Source organism: Manacus vitellinus, unplaced genomic scaffold (assembly GCF_001715985.3).
Source record: "Manacus vitellinus isolate BGI_N305 unplaced genomic scaffold, ASM171598v3 scaffold_1_pilon, whole genome shotgun sequence".
NCBI lineage: Eukaryota > Metazoa > Chordata > Aves > Passeriformes > Pipridae > Manacus > Manacus vitellinus.
In genome coordinates, this window is record NW_021939396.1 from 8529820 (window position 1) to 8543051 (window position 13232).

Below are 13232 nucleotides of genomic sequence, written 5' to 3' on the forward strand. Positions count from 1 at the left end.
CATTATGTATTCTTCAAGTGAACAAGTAAATATCACTGCAGTTGTGGATAACAATGGAAGTGCTAATTTAACATGTTAAATTACAGAATAAGTTTTTATTTGCTTTTAGATTAGTTAGGAAGGGAGATCAGGGAAATTAATCATACAAAGAAGCCAATATTAAGGATATACATCACTCCCTTTTAAAAATAGAGGTAACTAAGCTTTTTTTAGGGATTTAAAAATGTGCTATTGTCCTAGAGAATTTTGAAGGGGAAAGGGGCTGAAATAAGCACATATGTTCTCTAGTTTTAGCAGCAGTCATTTAACTAAGCAGGAAATTAGGCTGAAAAATTATTAAATCCATTGTCATCAAGGGATCTTAGGAAAGTTTGATCACTCGAAGTTTTGAAGAGAAGTTTCTGATGCTGTTTTATTTCAAGATGTTTCCTGTGGGCAGAGACCTCAGAGTTAGTCTGATGTTAGTCTGTCACAAGTGATGAGTTTACTATGAAATGAACTATGAGCACAGAAGCCAATGTCCAGCTGAGGCTTCTTTTGAATTCCTCTTCATGCAGGGCTGCTGGGTTAAAATTCTGATTGATAACAGCATTTTCTGATCAGAATGTCTGATTTGTGCTCTGGGTAACCATGGATTGGGTGGTGAGCGATGGCTGAGGGTTTTGCTCTGGTACAGTCGGGTTGAACCATAAACAAAGAAATTACATATTTGTTAAGTCAAAGTGCAATAGCATCTATGCTCATCTCAACTTTTATTTCTGTGTTTAGGTACACAACAAAGCATTTGAATGATGAGACTACCTCCAAGCAAATTAAATCCATGTTGCAATAACAATTACCTGGAATTCGCACCTGCTGTAGACAGTATTCTGCAATGACTGAGATGCACAGATTTATTTTTTTTTAGTGATTGCAACTACTATCTCGTTCATTCTTGCTTTTTATTTTCTCTCTTCCTGTTTACCCTTTTTTTTTAATCACTTTCTTGTTCCTAAGTAAGCTCAGACTTCTTTTCTGTGCCAAATCAAAGAAATTTATCAATTCTGGAAAGTATTTCTACTTTTCAGAATAGCCATCTAAGTGGCAGCTAATTATGCGTTGCATTTGGATTTCTCTGTACTGGGGAAAGATTTGTGACTTGAACTAAATATTTTTAAACTTGTGGTTTTTTTCTTTTTTTGAAAAACTAATATTTAATATTGCTTCTTCTGCATGGCAAGACTGCCTACTTCTGCTATTTAAAAATCCCTTGATGACTTCATTTTCTATTGCAGCTTATTTTCATGTGCAACCATGAGGAAACTAAAAGCAGATTTGTTTAAATTAACTGTGTTTGTACAAAATGGTACCCAACACAAAAGTTTTTTTAAATGAGTAAAAACTGTTTTGTTTAAAAGTTACGTTTGCATTTTGACTCATTTTTGTAAGGATGTATGTTGTATGTTTAACCTTTAATAACTAACGTTAAACTGTGGTGTGTGCGTAGCAAAATTACGTATGCATGTTCATGTCAAATGATTGGCTGTGGATAAGATAATAAAATCAGCTTTCATTTTTCTAAGTGTGGTTTGATTTACCAGTATTTTGAGTGAGATGTCTTCGTGCTCTTTGGATTTTTACAAAAAAAATAAATTTATAAATTTTATATAGTGAAAACTCTGCTGTTTCATTACCAGTAACCACCAGCCTAATCCACTGATTTAAACCCAGTATGTTTTAGAGTTCTTGCTCTCCACTCTGTGCTGCATCCCTGTCCCCAGAAGTATTACTCAGATGGAGTTTGTGGAAAGGAACTTTTTACAATCCACATAGATCTCTGTGGATGTTGCTGATTAACTTGCATCTTGGCTACCCATGCTGACTCAGTATGGTCATCAGAAATGGCATTCTAGATTAGGCTCTTTGCTTACCAGTGGTGGGGTGTATACTGGTGTGTACACTTGTTGATCTAGATACTTGAACTGTGTGAAATCTGAATAATCCCAGTATACTAAACAATGTTTCTTCTTTATGTGGCATTTTAGAGCAACAAGTGTTAAATAGATTGGTGAAGAAATTAAAGTTCTTTTGGGAGGAGAAGAATTAAAGGGGAAAATGTGCAGCTCTTCGGAAGGACCTCAGCTGGTTGGAAAGTTGGCCAGAGAAGAGCCAACCGAAATTCAAGCCAGGGCAAGTGCAGGGTCCTGCACCTGGGGAGGAATAACCCCAGGCACCAGTACAGGCTGAGGGTTGTCCATGAGCCAGCAGTGCCCTTGTGGCCAAGAGAACCAGTGGTATCTTGGGGTGCATTAGAAAAATCATTGCCAGCAGGTCGAGAGAGGTGATCCTGCCCCTCTACTTAGCTCTGGTGAGGCCTCACCTGGAGTGCTGTGTCCAGTTCTGAGCTCCTCAGTGCAAGAGGGATGTGGAGCACCTAGAACAGGTCCAGCTGAAGGTAGCAAAGATGACTAAGGGACTGGGCCGTCTTTCTTATGAGGAAAGGCTGAGGCAGATGGGCTTGTTTCAGCCTGGAGAAGAGACAACTGAGAAGGGACCTCATTAATGTCTATAAGTATCTGAAGGGGTGATGTCAAGAGGACAGAGGCAGTTTCTTCTTGGTGATGCCGAGCCATAGGGCAAGAGGCAACAGGCAGAAACTGATGTACAGGAGATTCCACCTGAATATGAGGAAGAACTTTACTGTTTGGGTGGCAAAGCACTGGAACTGATTGCCCAGATTGGTTGTGGAGTCTTCCTCATTGAAGATGTTGAAAAAGTGTCTGTAAGCAATGCTGTGCCATGTGCTTTAGGATAACCCTGCTTGAGCAGGGAGGTTGGACCAGATTGACTCACTGTGGTCCCTTCCAACCTGACCCATTCTGGGATTTTGTGAAAACGAATTGAGAATTACTAGGGAACATCTCTGGGAAATGGCATGGTTTACCTCGAAGGGCAAACATTAGTGCACCTCGTGTGCACGGTGCTGTTGTGATTATACCTAACGTGAGTTCTGGAAAGGAGACTTGAAACTCCCAGGCAAGTGTGAGTCCCTCAGCTTTATTTGCTGGACTAATGTTTTATAACTTTACATAGCACACTGGTTCCAATACAAGATATTAGTGCGATCATGCTGGATTTCCTGTGGATACCCCTTCTACACCACCAAGAAATATTATTCTTCTTGTCTTTTATTTGTTTGGTTTTTGAAAGAAGAGATCTGCAAAATTGTGAATCAGGACACTTGAAGAGTTTGAAGGAGATGCGTGTATTGTGGGTACCTGTATGTCCATCTCACCTGGATATTTTCTTCTTTCCTGCCAAAGATACTTAGCCACGGTCTTTGCCACAGAGAAACCAACCCAAGTACGAGGCTTGAAGCAGGAATAAAATACTCTTTCTTTGACATGATACTGCTCTCTAGTCCTTTTGGCAATATCATAGTTGTATCAATCTGAGGAAGGACAGAACTAGATTTGTTTAGTTCTTTTTAAAAAGAAAAAAAAATCTTTCCCGGAATCGTATGAATATTACAGACTGTATACAACTGACCCTTCTGCATGGATCTGAAAGGGAAACTGTCCTCATCAGTTCATTACCGTGAGGAAAAAACAACAATTTAGTGTCAGCCTTGTTACTATGAATACAGCTAAGGAATAGTAATCCCAGGAGGAGCAAACCATTCTCCTGTCCAGTATTACTTTTTGGAAGTAGAACTTTCTAAAGGAAACCTGAGTTACAGAGAATGGGTTTTAAGCACAGCTTGTGTAGTTGACAGTTTTTACTTCTGATCTCATTAGAAAACACTTGAAACAGTAAATCCAGCCTGGGTGCCGTTGTGGAAGAACCAGCCATACAGCAGATTTCTTCTTTGTCTTGCCCCAGTGACTGCCGACTAAACACAATTTCTTCAGTCGACTGTTTTGGACAGCTCTTCCTTTCTGCTGCCCTGCCAGCATCTTTGCTTTTAAACATTGTTGTTCTTGTGGTCTAAGGATAATTGGAACTTTCCTTTTTTTCCTCTGGTATTTGTGTTCTGAAGTTTCTTTGTGTAGGCAGCTGGGAAGGGAGATTAGAGCTGGCCTGCCTGGAGTTGGCTGGCCCACAGCTCCACAAGCTTCCCCCCTCATGAGCTTTCCAAGAGAAGAAAACAGGCCCTCCAAGTGTACCAGGCATGAGCTGTTTGCAGTTTTGAACTGAAACTGCTGCATGTTCCTGTTCAAGCTTTGGTGCTTGTTCCTTGCAAACCCACTCTTTAATCTTATCCCCTTTGTTTTAGCACTTATATGTGGCAGTGGACAGGAGAGCAACTGTGAGGCCCAGTACTAAGTATTTGCCACCAAATAGCTTCTGTGTAAGTTTTGGGGGAAAAACTGTGCTGTTTGGATGGCACCACCCTAGTGTATCTGATACCTGGAGTGTTGGGATGCTGGGCTGGGTGGCACTTAATGGTTTAAATAAATACTCTGCTCAAATTGGCTATCCTCCCTGTGCTGTGAGTTGGTGTAACCACCCTGTGGTTGTTGTGGGTGGAAGACCTTCTCCTCATGGTGCTGTGTCTCTGAGTGTAAATGCTGTTACTCCTTTCTTGTGAGTCTCAAATTCTGGGTATAGATGTGTCTCTGGGGGAAACAGATCCACAGTGGTGTGTGTGATGTGTGTCACAGAGAGTATAGAGGCTGCATGGCTAACAACGTGTGCCACTCCCAAGCTCTGGAATGTTTCTGCAGTTCTTTAGTAGCAGCCTACTTGAGTGGTGTTGATATGGTTCTTTAAATTTCACATAAAAAGTTAATTATGGAGATGTTTCTCCTAAAAAAGTGTACTTTCCTGTCCATGTCTTCTCCTGCTTATAAACCACATCAGAGTTTCACTTTGCCAGAAATGCTGCCTATCTCTGTTTAGTTTTATAATGTTTGGAGCAGACCAGGAGAGGCAGGCCCTGAAATGGCTTGTCTTCCGCAGCAGGAACATGATTACTCTTTAGACTGCTGCTTCATTAGAAGGATATTCATCCTGCTTTTCTTTGGGTTTTCTTCTCAGTGTTCTCTTTCTGTCCCTGAAAACACTTAGACTTGTGAAATAACTAACGAAGTAGTGTATGCAGTTGTTGCAGGTTTATAGTTAGTTGTGGCATTTCAAGCGTGTGTCAGTGTAGAAGGTCACTGTGATGTTCCCTGGGTGTTGCAGACACAAGTAATCACAAGTCCTGCTTGAGGTGGGAGCCACCCTTGAGGGTGCCTGTCCTGGCTGTACTGATGGGGTTGCGTTTTTTCTCAAAATTCTGAAATACCTCTGTGAAGTGGCTTCTTGTATCAAAATAGAGAACTAGCTCTGAATTACCAGGTTACTGGCTCTTCCTTGCCCTTTTGGTCACTTTACTGGCCTAAGCCAAGTTTTCTCATCCCTTTTCCCAAGCCCGGTGTAATGCCTGGGGGCTGGTCAATAGTAGCAGCTCCCCATCTGGGGACAGTGGGGCAAGGACTAAAGCAATCCCAGTATAAAGTTCATGGTATCAATTTTCATATGAATTTTGTAATGAATTGCTATCACATGGGGTAGTTAAAACCCAGGTGATTGCAACCAACTCGCTGCTCTGGATCTGGACAGTGATTTGCTTCCCCACGTGCTAATGACTCTTTCAGGCTTGTCTCATCCTTCAGTTTTGTTACTGCCATGTTAAAAAGGTGCCTGGACAGGGTTACCTGTTCTGTCAAGCTAACAACACAAGAAGGGCTGTACCTGGTGAGTAAATCTAACAGGTATAAACTGACCCTGTCTCTTGCATCTGTGCAATATTGTGGACCTTTGCGTCACAGCTATAGCAGCGTGAAATGGGCGTTTTTGGGGTTGTATGGGGCAGTGGTAAAGTTATCTAATTACTGCAGGGGTGTTACAAATTACAAGAATTGGCTAAGTAGAATCGAGCTTTCCAAGTGCTGCAGTTATTTCACCAGCAAATATTTAAGTGCATGGTAGGCTGGCAACAAGTTACGGGGACCTGGTGTGTCATGAATATACTTACTGAGGTTGCCCTTGAGCCCTGTGATCTCTGTTCATGCTTGAGCCCTGTCCAGAAGCCAACACGTTGTTGCAGGGGTCAGAGGTGTCCAGTAATTGAGGTGAGGAGTTACAAGCACCTAATGACCATGATAGTAAAGTGGGACATACAAGAGCTGTGACCTGTCCTGCATCCTGCCATGGGGTTCCCTCGTTAAAGACGGCAAATCCCTTTTGACCCCAAGGTCTCTGGAGGAGTGCTTCTGCATGTTCTCCCCTTCCTTGCCATTCAGGGTGTATCACTGATATCCTCATCTTCAGAAGCAGGGAGAGCTCCTGCTGCAGGTGACATCTGTATGTCCTTCATGGCTTTGTTTTTTGCTGGTAACCACATACACTGTGAACTGACTGGAGCAGAGAAGAGGTGGCCTCTATGGTCATAGGAGTCTAAGGCAACCCCAAGTCAGAGCTGGCCTGGCAGGAGCATCTCTCTGGCCTGATCTGTGGCCTGGCCTACCTCTTCCTTGGATGCAGGCTAAGAAGAAATGGAGCTGTTTATTTTATTGTGACCGCCCCATATTTTTGCATTGTGATTTCACATGTGCCCATTGTGTCAAAGTGATGCTTGAACGTTGGCCAAATGACGGGCCAGTGTCCAGACTTGGGAAAGGAGTATGTGTGCACATCCAGCTCATTCCATGGGCTGGAAACACATCCATTGTGTGAAGGGGCACATGAGACGTGTCCAATTCTGGAGTGGAGGGAGATGTTACAGTATAAAACTGATGTCCCCATAACCAGCTATGTGACCCCTGATCAGCATTGGTGTAATTAAACGCAGTGCAGGAGTGCATTGCTGAAAGACGTGGCCTTCAGTAATGTGGGCATTCTAACTGAGCTATTTCCTAGCTTTAAAGCACTTCCCTTTAGTATCCTATTGTTTCTAAGATGAGAGACTCTATGTTCAGCACTGTGTCTTTGAAATGGCTCGTAGTGCTTGAGAGTGAAATGCTGCTTCGAGGCCCAGGATAGAGATGCTTTCTGTGTGTGGCAGCTGATTGACTGTGTCCTGGATAGAGGGATGGTTTAATACCATTGGCTGATGTCACAAGGAGTTTCCTAACGCTTCTCTTACGCTAATGTAAATATCTTGCAAAAGAAGTGGAAGAGGGTGGCTCCTTAGAGAAATTTCATCTACACTGCATAAAGGGCCAGATATGTCCATTAGGAAATGTTACTGAACTGAAATGGGGCAGACTGACTGACAGGTCTTAAACTGAAGGATGCACTGCAAGTGATGTTTATGAGGTTTTCCTGCATAGGCAGTTTGAGGCGTCAAAATCCAGAAGTGGGGAGGCATTGGACCAAAGCATACTCCGCAGAGCATCAGTAATAACTAAAAATAGAACTTCGGCAGTTTGTACAAAACTTTCCTTTGTATTGCATAAACCAAAAAATGCTCTCAGGAAAGCTACTGTATGTTGGGAAAGAGAAAGTGACTGTCCTGAAGATGGCAGTGATGCTCTTCTCAAACAAACCATATTTACTGGCCAAGCACTGCTGTTCTTTGAGAGCGACTGTCATACCCACAAACTCTCCCTTCTATAAATTACTGCAATATTACTTTTCCCTTCAAAGACTCAGTGATACATTGCTCTCCTTATTTTTCCCCCCATTTCGACACATTAACACAACTTGCTTCATGCTCTGGCTTTGCAAATGAGGAGCAATTAGTGTAGCGCCGTAATTGCATGTCTGCTCTCAAGGAGGGAAGTGTTTCAAAACTGAACAGCCCCAGACTCCAAAGTTGTGCCTCTGCTGATCTGCAAGTCTCTAAAGGATTTTGAAATATGCTGTTAATCAAAAGCTAATTAAATGTTTTAATTAGTTTTTACAGGGTGGGTTTGGTTATGAAAGGCTCAGACTAGGTCTTTGTCATGGGAAGCTCTTGCTCACGGAGCAGAGCAGGTAGAAGAGAGTGGGAGGATTTCAGTGAGTTGTTTTGCTGAAGGACCTTCAGCCTCACAGCCATTATCATCTTCAGTGTTTGTCCCTCTTTATCAGAGAGCTGTCTCTCCTCAGTGAGGCTCTGGAAATGATGCTGTTTGCAGGAGCAGCATCAGCTGCTTTCATCCAGACTAATGTTGCTCCACGCTTGGCCAGCTCACAGCCCCTCCCACGCTTTGGACACAGATTTTCTCTTTGGGTCTGAACCCTGGTCTCTGCAGCCCCAAACAGCTCCCCAGCACAGAGATGGCTCATCTGAGGCTTGGGTGTGGAAACCCTTAGAAGACAGATCCAATGGAGACCAAGCCCACCCCAGCTGCTCTGGGGATAGATTTCTTCTGCAGTCTAGGAGAGCTGGAGATCAAACCATGGGAAATTTCTGTGGTCTGAACCTAGATCAGCATTTGCAGCTATTGCTATGAAGTACTCTGTGCATCTCTCATCACCTTCTGCATTGCTACTGTCAGTGCTGTAAGGTTACAATTAAACCTTTGCTGCAGGTAAGGGAGGAGCTGACACTGGGCACTGCAGGGGTTTCTTCAGACTGCTGCATCTCCCTCCCACCCCTGGGCTGGGGCTTTGGCTGCATTTTTCTTCCCCAAAACTGTTGGGTTGGGGGTTTTTTGAGCTGCTTGTTTTGTTATTTTTTTTTTTATTTTTTATTTTTTTTTTTAAAATAGTGTGAGTAACAACAGACGCAGCTTGAGACCACATCCAATGCAGGGAAGTTTCTGGGGTCTGATTAGCCTGAGGCTAGGAATATCCCACACTTGATTTCTCCTGTAAAGGAAGACTTTGGCTCTCTGAATCTTCACTTTATTTTCAGGTCTGAGCAAGCAGCCAAGGCTGTGCTGAGACGTCCAGAGAGCAACTCCGAGGGGCTGTGTAAGGGGATCGGAATTTGGTCAGTCTGCTCCGCTTCCTCCTCAGCAAGGCGTTGGAGATGGAGGAGGGCTGCCCGGAGCTGAGCACGGGGCTGGGTTTTGGGGATGTGCTGGAGGAGTGGCAGCAGGCAGCAGGCACGTTGAGCCCTGCTTCAGATGCAGCCTGGTGCTTTGATAAAACAAGCAACACATGAGCATCAAGGAGCAGGGCTCTGGACTTCAAACGATATCTATGTGACCAACTCACAGATTTGGAACAACTTAGATTTTTTTGCAAGGATAATGTATATGCTGATGGGCACGGTGTGGGAGTTTCTGGGGATGCTAACTGAATTGTGTTTTTTCTTCGGGAGTGATTCAGCCACTCAGCATTCCTGTCACCCCTTCTAATCAGCAACTTCTTGCCAGAAATGCCCATTCCTCAGCCAGCAAACAACATCAGTGCTTGCTGAACCTCAGGTTTCAAGCACCAGTTTTGGATTTGGGCCAGGAGAAGGGGCTTGTAACTCCGTAGTAGCATTACTGGAAAATCAAAACCAATCAGGACACAGAGTAAATGTTGCTTCCCACCCCATCAGTGTCTATTAGCACTGTTGACCATTAGGTGCCGACTCACAGAGGAAGAATGTTTCAGGAAAATGCACAAAAATACTTCGAATTTTTCACAGGGAGGCTCACACAGTGAACAGCAGCACCAGATGAGCTGCTCAGGACTGGTGTTGCTCAATTTGCCAAGTTCCACAGGAATCACCCTCTTCTCACTTTTTTATTTTGCTGTCTGTATGCAGCCACTAGAGAAGCTCGTTAGGTGGGCTGTGATGGTTTTGTGTTGTGTTGCGTGGTCTGTACCAAAGACTGACCATTGCTGCCAGCGTTTTGGCTTGTGATTAGGTGTGTGCAGCCCCAGCTGGCTGACACCAGTGCTCTGGAGACGGTGGCATCGTCAATATTTGTTGGTGCTGCCACTGCACCCCCTGGTTTGTTGGTCATGACACTGCCTGGAGTGCTTTGCTTTCCATGCTTTGATCAGCTCCAGGGACTTGGCACATCCCAGAGAAACCTGTCCACTCTTGTTCACCTCCAGTTCAGCTGTGGCTCAGCAGGGCCCCAAAAGGATCCCAAACAGGCACATTTGACTGGGCATCCCTGCTGAGGGTCACCTGCTCCCTGTGTCAGCACAAGCTGACCTGCACACCTGGGGTATTTCTGTACTTCCTCCTTGCAGAAAGAAGAGACCCACCCTTGGTGAGACTAAAGCTGTGGGGTAAATCTGGCACAGCCTGCAGCACATGGGGGGATCTCACTAGTCCAAAATGGTGCTGTGTGTCTCTGGACCAGCTCTGGTTGCTCCAGTACATCTGTTGTGGTTCCTGTCCTGGAATGCTGCTTTGTTATAGAATCATAGGATTGTTTTGATTGGAAGGGACCTTAAAGGTCATCTAGTTCAACCCAGCTGCCATGGGCAGGGACACCTTTCAGTAGACCAGATTGCTCAGAGCCCCATCCAGCCTGAACACCTTCAGGGACAGGGAGTCCACAGGCTCTCTGGACACCTCTCTGCATTCCTTCAGCATTCTTCAGTATATACCTTCTCCAGGGCATTGGTGTGCCCGAGCCTATAATATACAAAATATCACTATGTGCTGGAGACAGAAGGTTGGGGTTTACCACTGATTTCCTTTGGTGACCTGTTACAGCAAAAAACCCACATTTGGGCAGGAGGTGAAATATTCCTGCGTTGAGGTTGTGGATCCGAGGACGGCGATCAACCTTTACAGCTGTAAGAAGCATCTGTTGGCTCTCCTCTGTATAACACCAAAACCCAGCCACTTCCACAACAAACCACTCCAAAATTCCTGCCTTGGCAGAGTGGAAGCAGAAGGGATGGTAACCCGAGCACACATAATGATGTATATCATGAGATCTTTGTCTTGAGGGACACAATCAAGGTTGGAGGCTACTGCTTTGGGTACTCCTTAAAAAATGGGTGGTGAAAGTGAGTTTTCAAAAAAAGAAACAATGAATGGATCCAACACTGTATAGAGGAAAGAGAAGTTAAGCAGGCTGCACATAATAATTAAAATTTCAGTGAATTGATCATATTTTATATCAGTGAGTGGTCTCATTGATTTATACCAATGCTATGGTCTTCCCTTATTTTTTTTAACAGTTTATCTGTAAAAGTGTTTGAGCTTGGGTCTCTTGCAGTGGGAAGCTGTTTTCTCATTCCAGCTTTCTCATGTGCCAGAAAAACACTTTAACAAATGATTTACAGCACCTAAATTGTGTGTATATATGTGTGTGTGTATATATATATATAAAAAATATAAATAAATCCCAGATATTTGTAATGGACGAAGTATTAACTGCAGCTCTTGGGGGGAAAAAAAAGGTATCTATGGTAATATTTTGCTTGTAACAAAACATCTGATTTTAGATAATAATATATTTCTATAATTAGTGTAGAAAATCAAATGTTTGTAGCAGGCAAAGTATAAGTTACAGTTGTTTTTCTAGGAATTTAGGAGCTGCAAATCTCCCTCAGACCTGCAAGTCTTCTAGCCCAGGATTTTGACAATGACCAGAACAGGGCCGACCAAGGTTGTTCCAAGAAACCCTGCAACAAGCAGTTAGGTTATCCCTTATCTCAGAAAAGTTTCCATTCCTCCCCTTCCCTCTGTAATTAGAGGTTAGCTAATGCCTCTCAAATCATAGGAGTTTACATCTTTCCTGAGACTTAATTCAAAAATAACTTTAAATATTTATTGCTGTAACTCTGGTCATGCTCGTTATTCATCAAAATGTCTAATCATGGTGGGAGTCTTGCCAGGGCTTTGTTAACTTTCAGCTTCATCCCATTTTCCTGCTGCATGATGATCTAAGGATGAGTGAGAGCAGTAATCTGTAGAATGACCAAATAAAGAATGGTAAGAGTTTGGGGAAATTACTGGAAAACAATAAGCTTTCCCCCTATATGTTTTTTCCACTTCGTGTAACATGCTGTAGCAGAGCACAAAAGCACAACAACACATTTTGGGATTGTTTTTCACCCTGATAACTCTATGTTGGTGGCAATCCCAAAGCATGTTGCCCAGAGCTGGCCCCTCCTGATGGGAGCTGAAATGTGCTACTGGTTAAGTCATCTCAGGTGCTGGGGTCCAAGACCTCACCTGAACCAGCCCTTTCTTCATCCTTCCCATGCACTGAGGGCAGTGCTCAAGGACTGAGCTGCAAATAATGCCCTTCAGGGACAAGACAAAGGGACCGCTGATGACCCAAGCACAGAGATGTTTGGGTACATAGGATTTTGGAGAGCCTGGGCACAGCATGCTGTGGAACCTCTGTTATCTGAGGCAGGTAAGTCATTCCAGCACAGAGACAGATGTTGCCCTGGTGAGAGTCGTAGCCACCTTTGACATAGAGGAGAAGCAGAGTCAGACACAGAGGTCAGCTTCATGCAGATGCATGGTGGGCTGGACACATCCAGTGTGCCTGGGGATGTGGGACTTATCTGCATGCATGCATCTAGCAGTTCTTTTTTGGCCATTTTTAGCCAAATGTCATCCTTCTGCTGATACATGGTACCCAAACAGCCCACAGCCATGTCTGGGTTTCCTGTGAGCCATAGGCTGGGGCACTGTGTGACAGAGGAGAGCGGCCTCATTACAGCCTCAAGGTATGAAGTGATGGTGGTTCACTGCAGCTGCCAACTCATTAGAGCACAGAGCTCTTCTGAGACACTTTGGTCCCTCTGGGATTAGCCCTGGGGGGGCTGGGTCAGTGTCTCTGCCATGCATGCTGATACTGGGATGAAAGCAAGGCACTGGGGAATGGAACAGGGCTCGGGTGGGATGATAACCTCATCACAGACTCCCTGTTTGGAGTTAGTGATGAATGAGATCCTGCTGATAAACTATCTGCCATGATATTATCAGGATGAATCTCAGTGTTAAAAGCTGGTTTGACGTAGTGGAGTTTGGTTTCCTTCCCACTCCTATCACAGTGATAAGACAGTGATGTTTAGCTGGGATAAATACTCTCCTTTTTTCCCCCTCTCATTTGCATTAATAGCAGGCATTATTATAAATGTATGAGTATGTTGAAGAGGAAAATGTGAAGCAGGCATTCAAGGGTCTCTCAGTCTCTCTTGTAAGAGAGAGGCAGCTTCTGCTCAGACTGAGTGAATATTTAATCTTAGATACATCCTTTCCCATCCCTCCCTTCATGGTCAAAGCTGCTGAATAGAAAGCAGAACAAATTTAAACTGCCTTTGGAAGGTGAACGAGTATTCAGTAAATAATCTATTCACTATAGAGGCAACCTTGCATTCATAAGATTCAGAAGTGCTTTCCAATGTTGGTAGAT

General features: G+C 43.8%; 1 protein-coding gene across 5 annotated transcripts in view; it reads left to right on the forward strand.

The window, feature by feature from the left end:
• The window catches only part of FAM49B (family with sequence similarity 49 member B), a 97669-nt gene extending 96013 nt beyond the window's left edge, over nt 1-1656 (forward strand). For 2 of the 5 annotated variants that reach the window (XM_018076769.2, XM_018076760.1), the window contains one exon: nt 769-1634. In XM_018076769.2, the coding sequence (XP_017932258.1) occupies nt 769-832 (64 nt within the window). In that variant the 3' untranslated portion in view covers nt 833-1634. Of the gene's footprint in view, nt 1-768 lie in introns of all 5 variants that reach the window. The other 3 variants (XM_018076775.2, XM_025895400.2, XM_018076753.2) reach the window with 2 other exon arrangements.
• The last annotated feature ends 11576 nt before the right edge of the window (nt 1657-13232 follow it).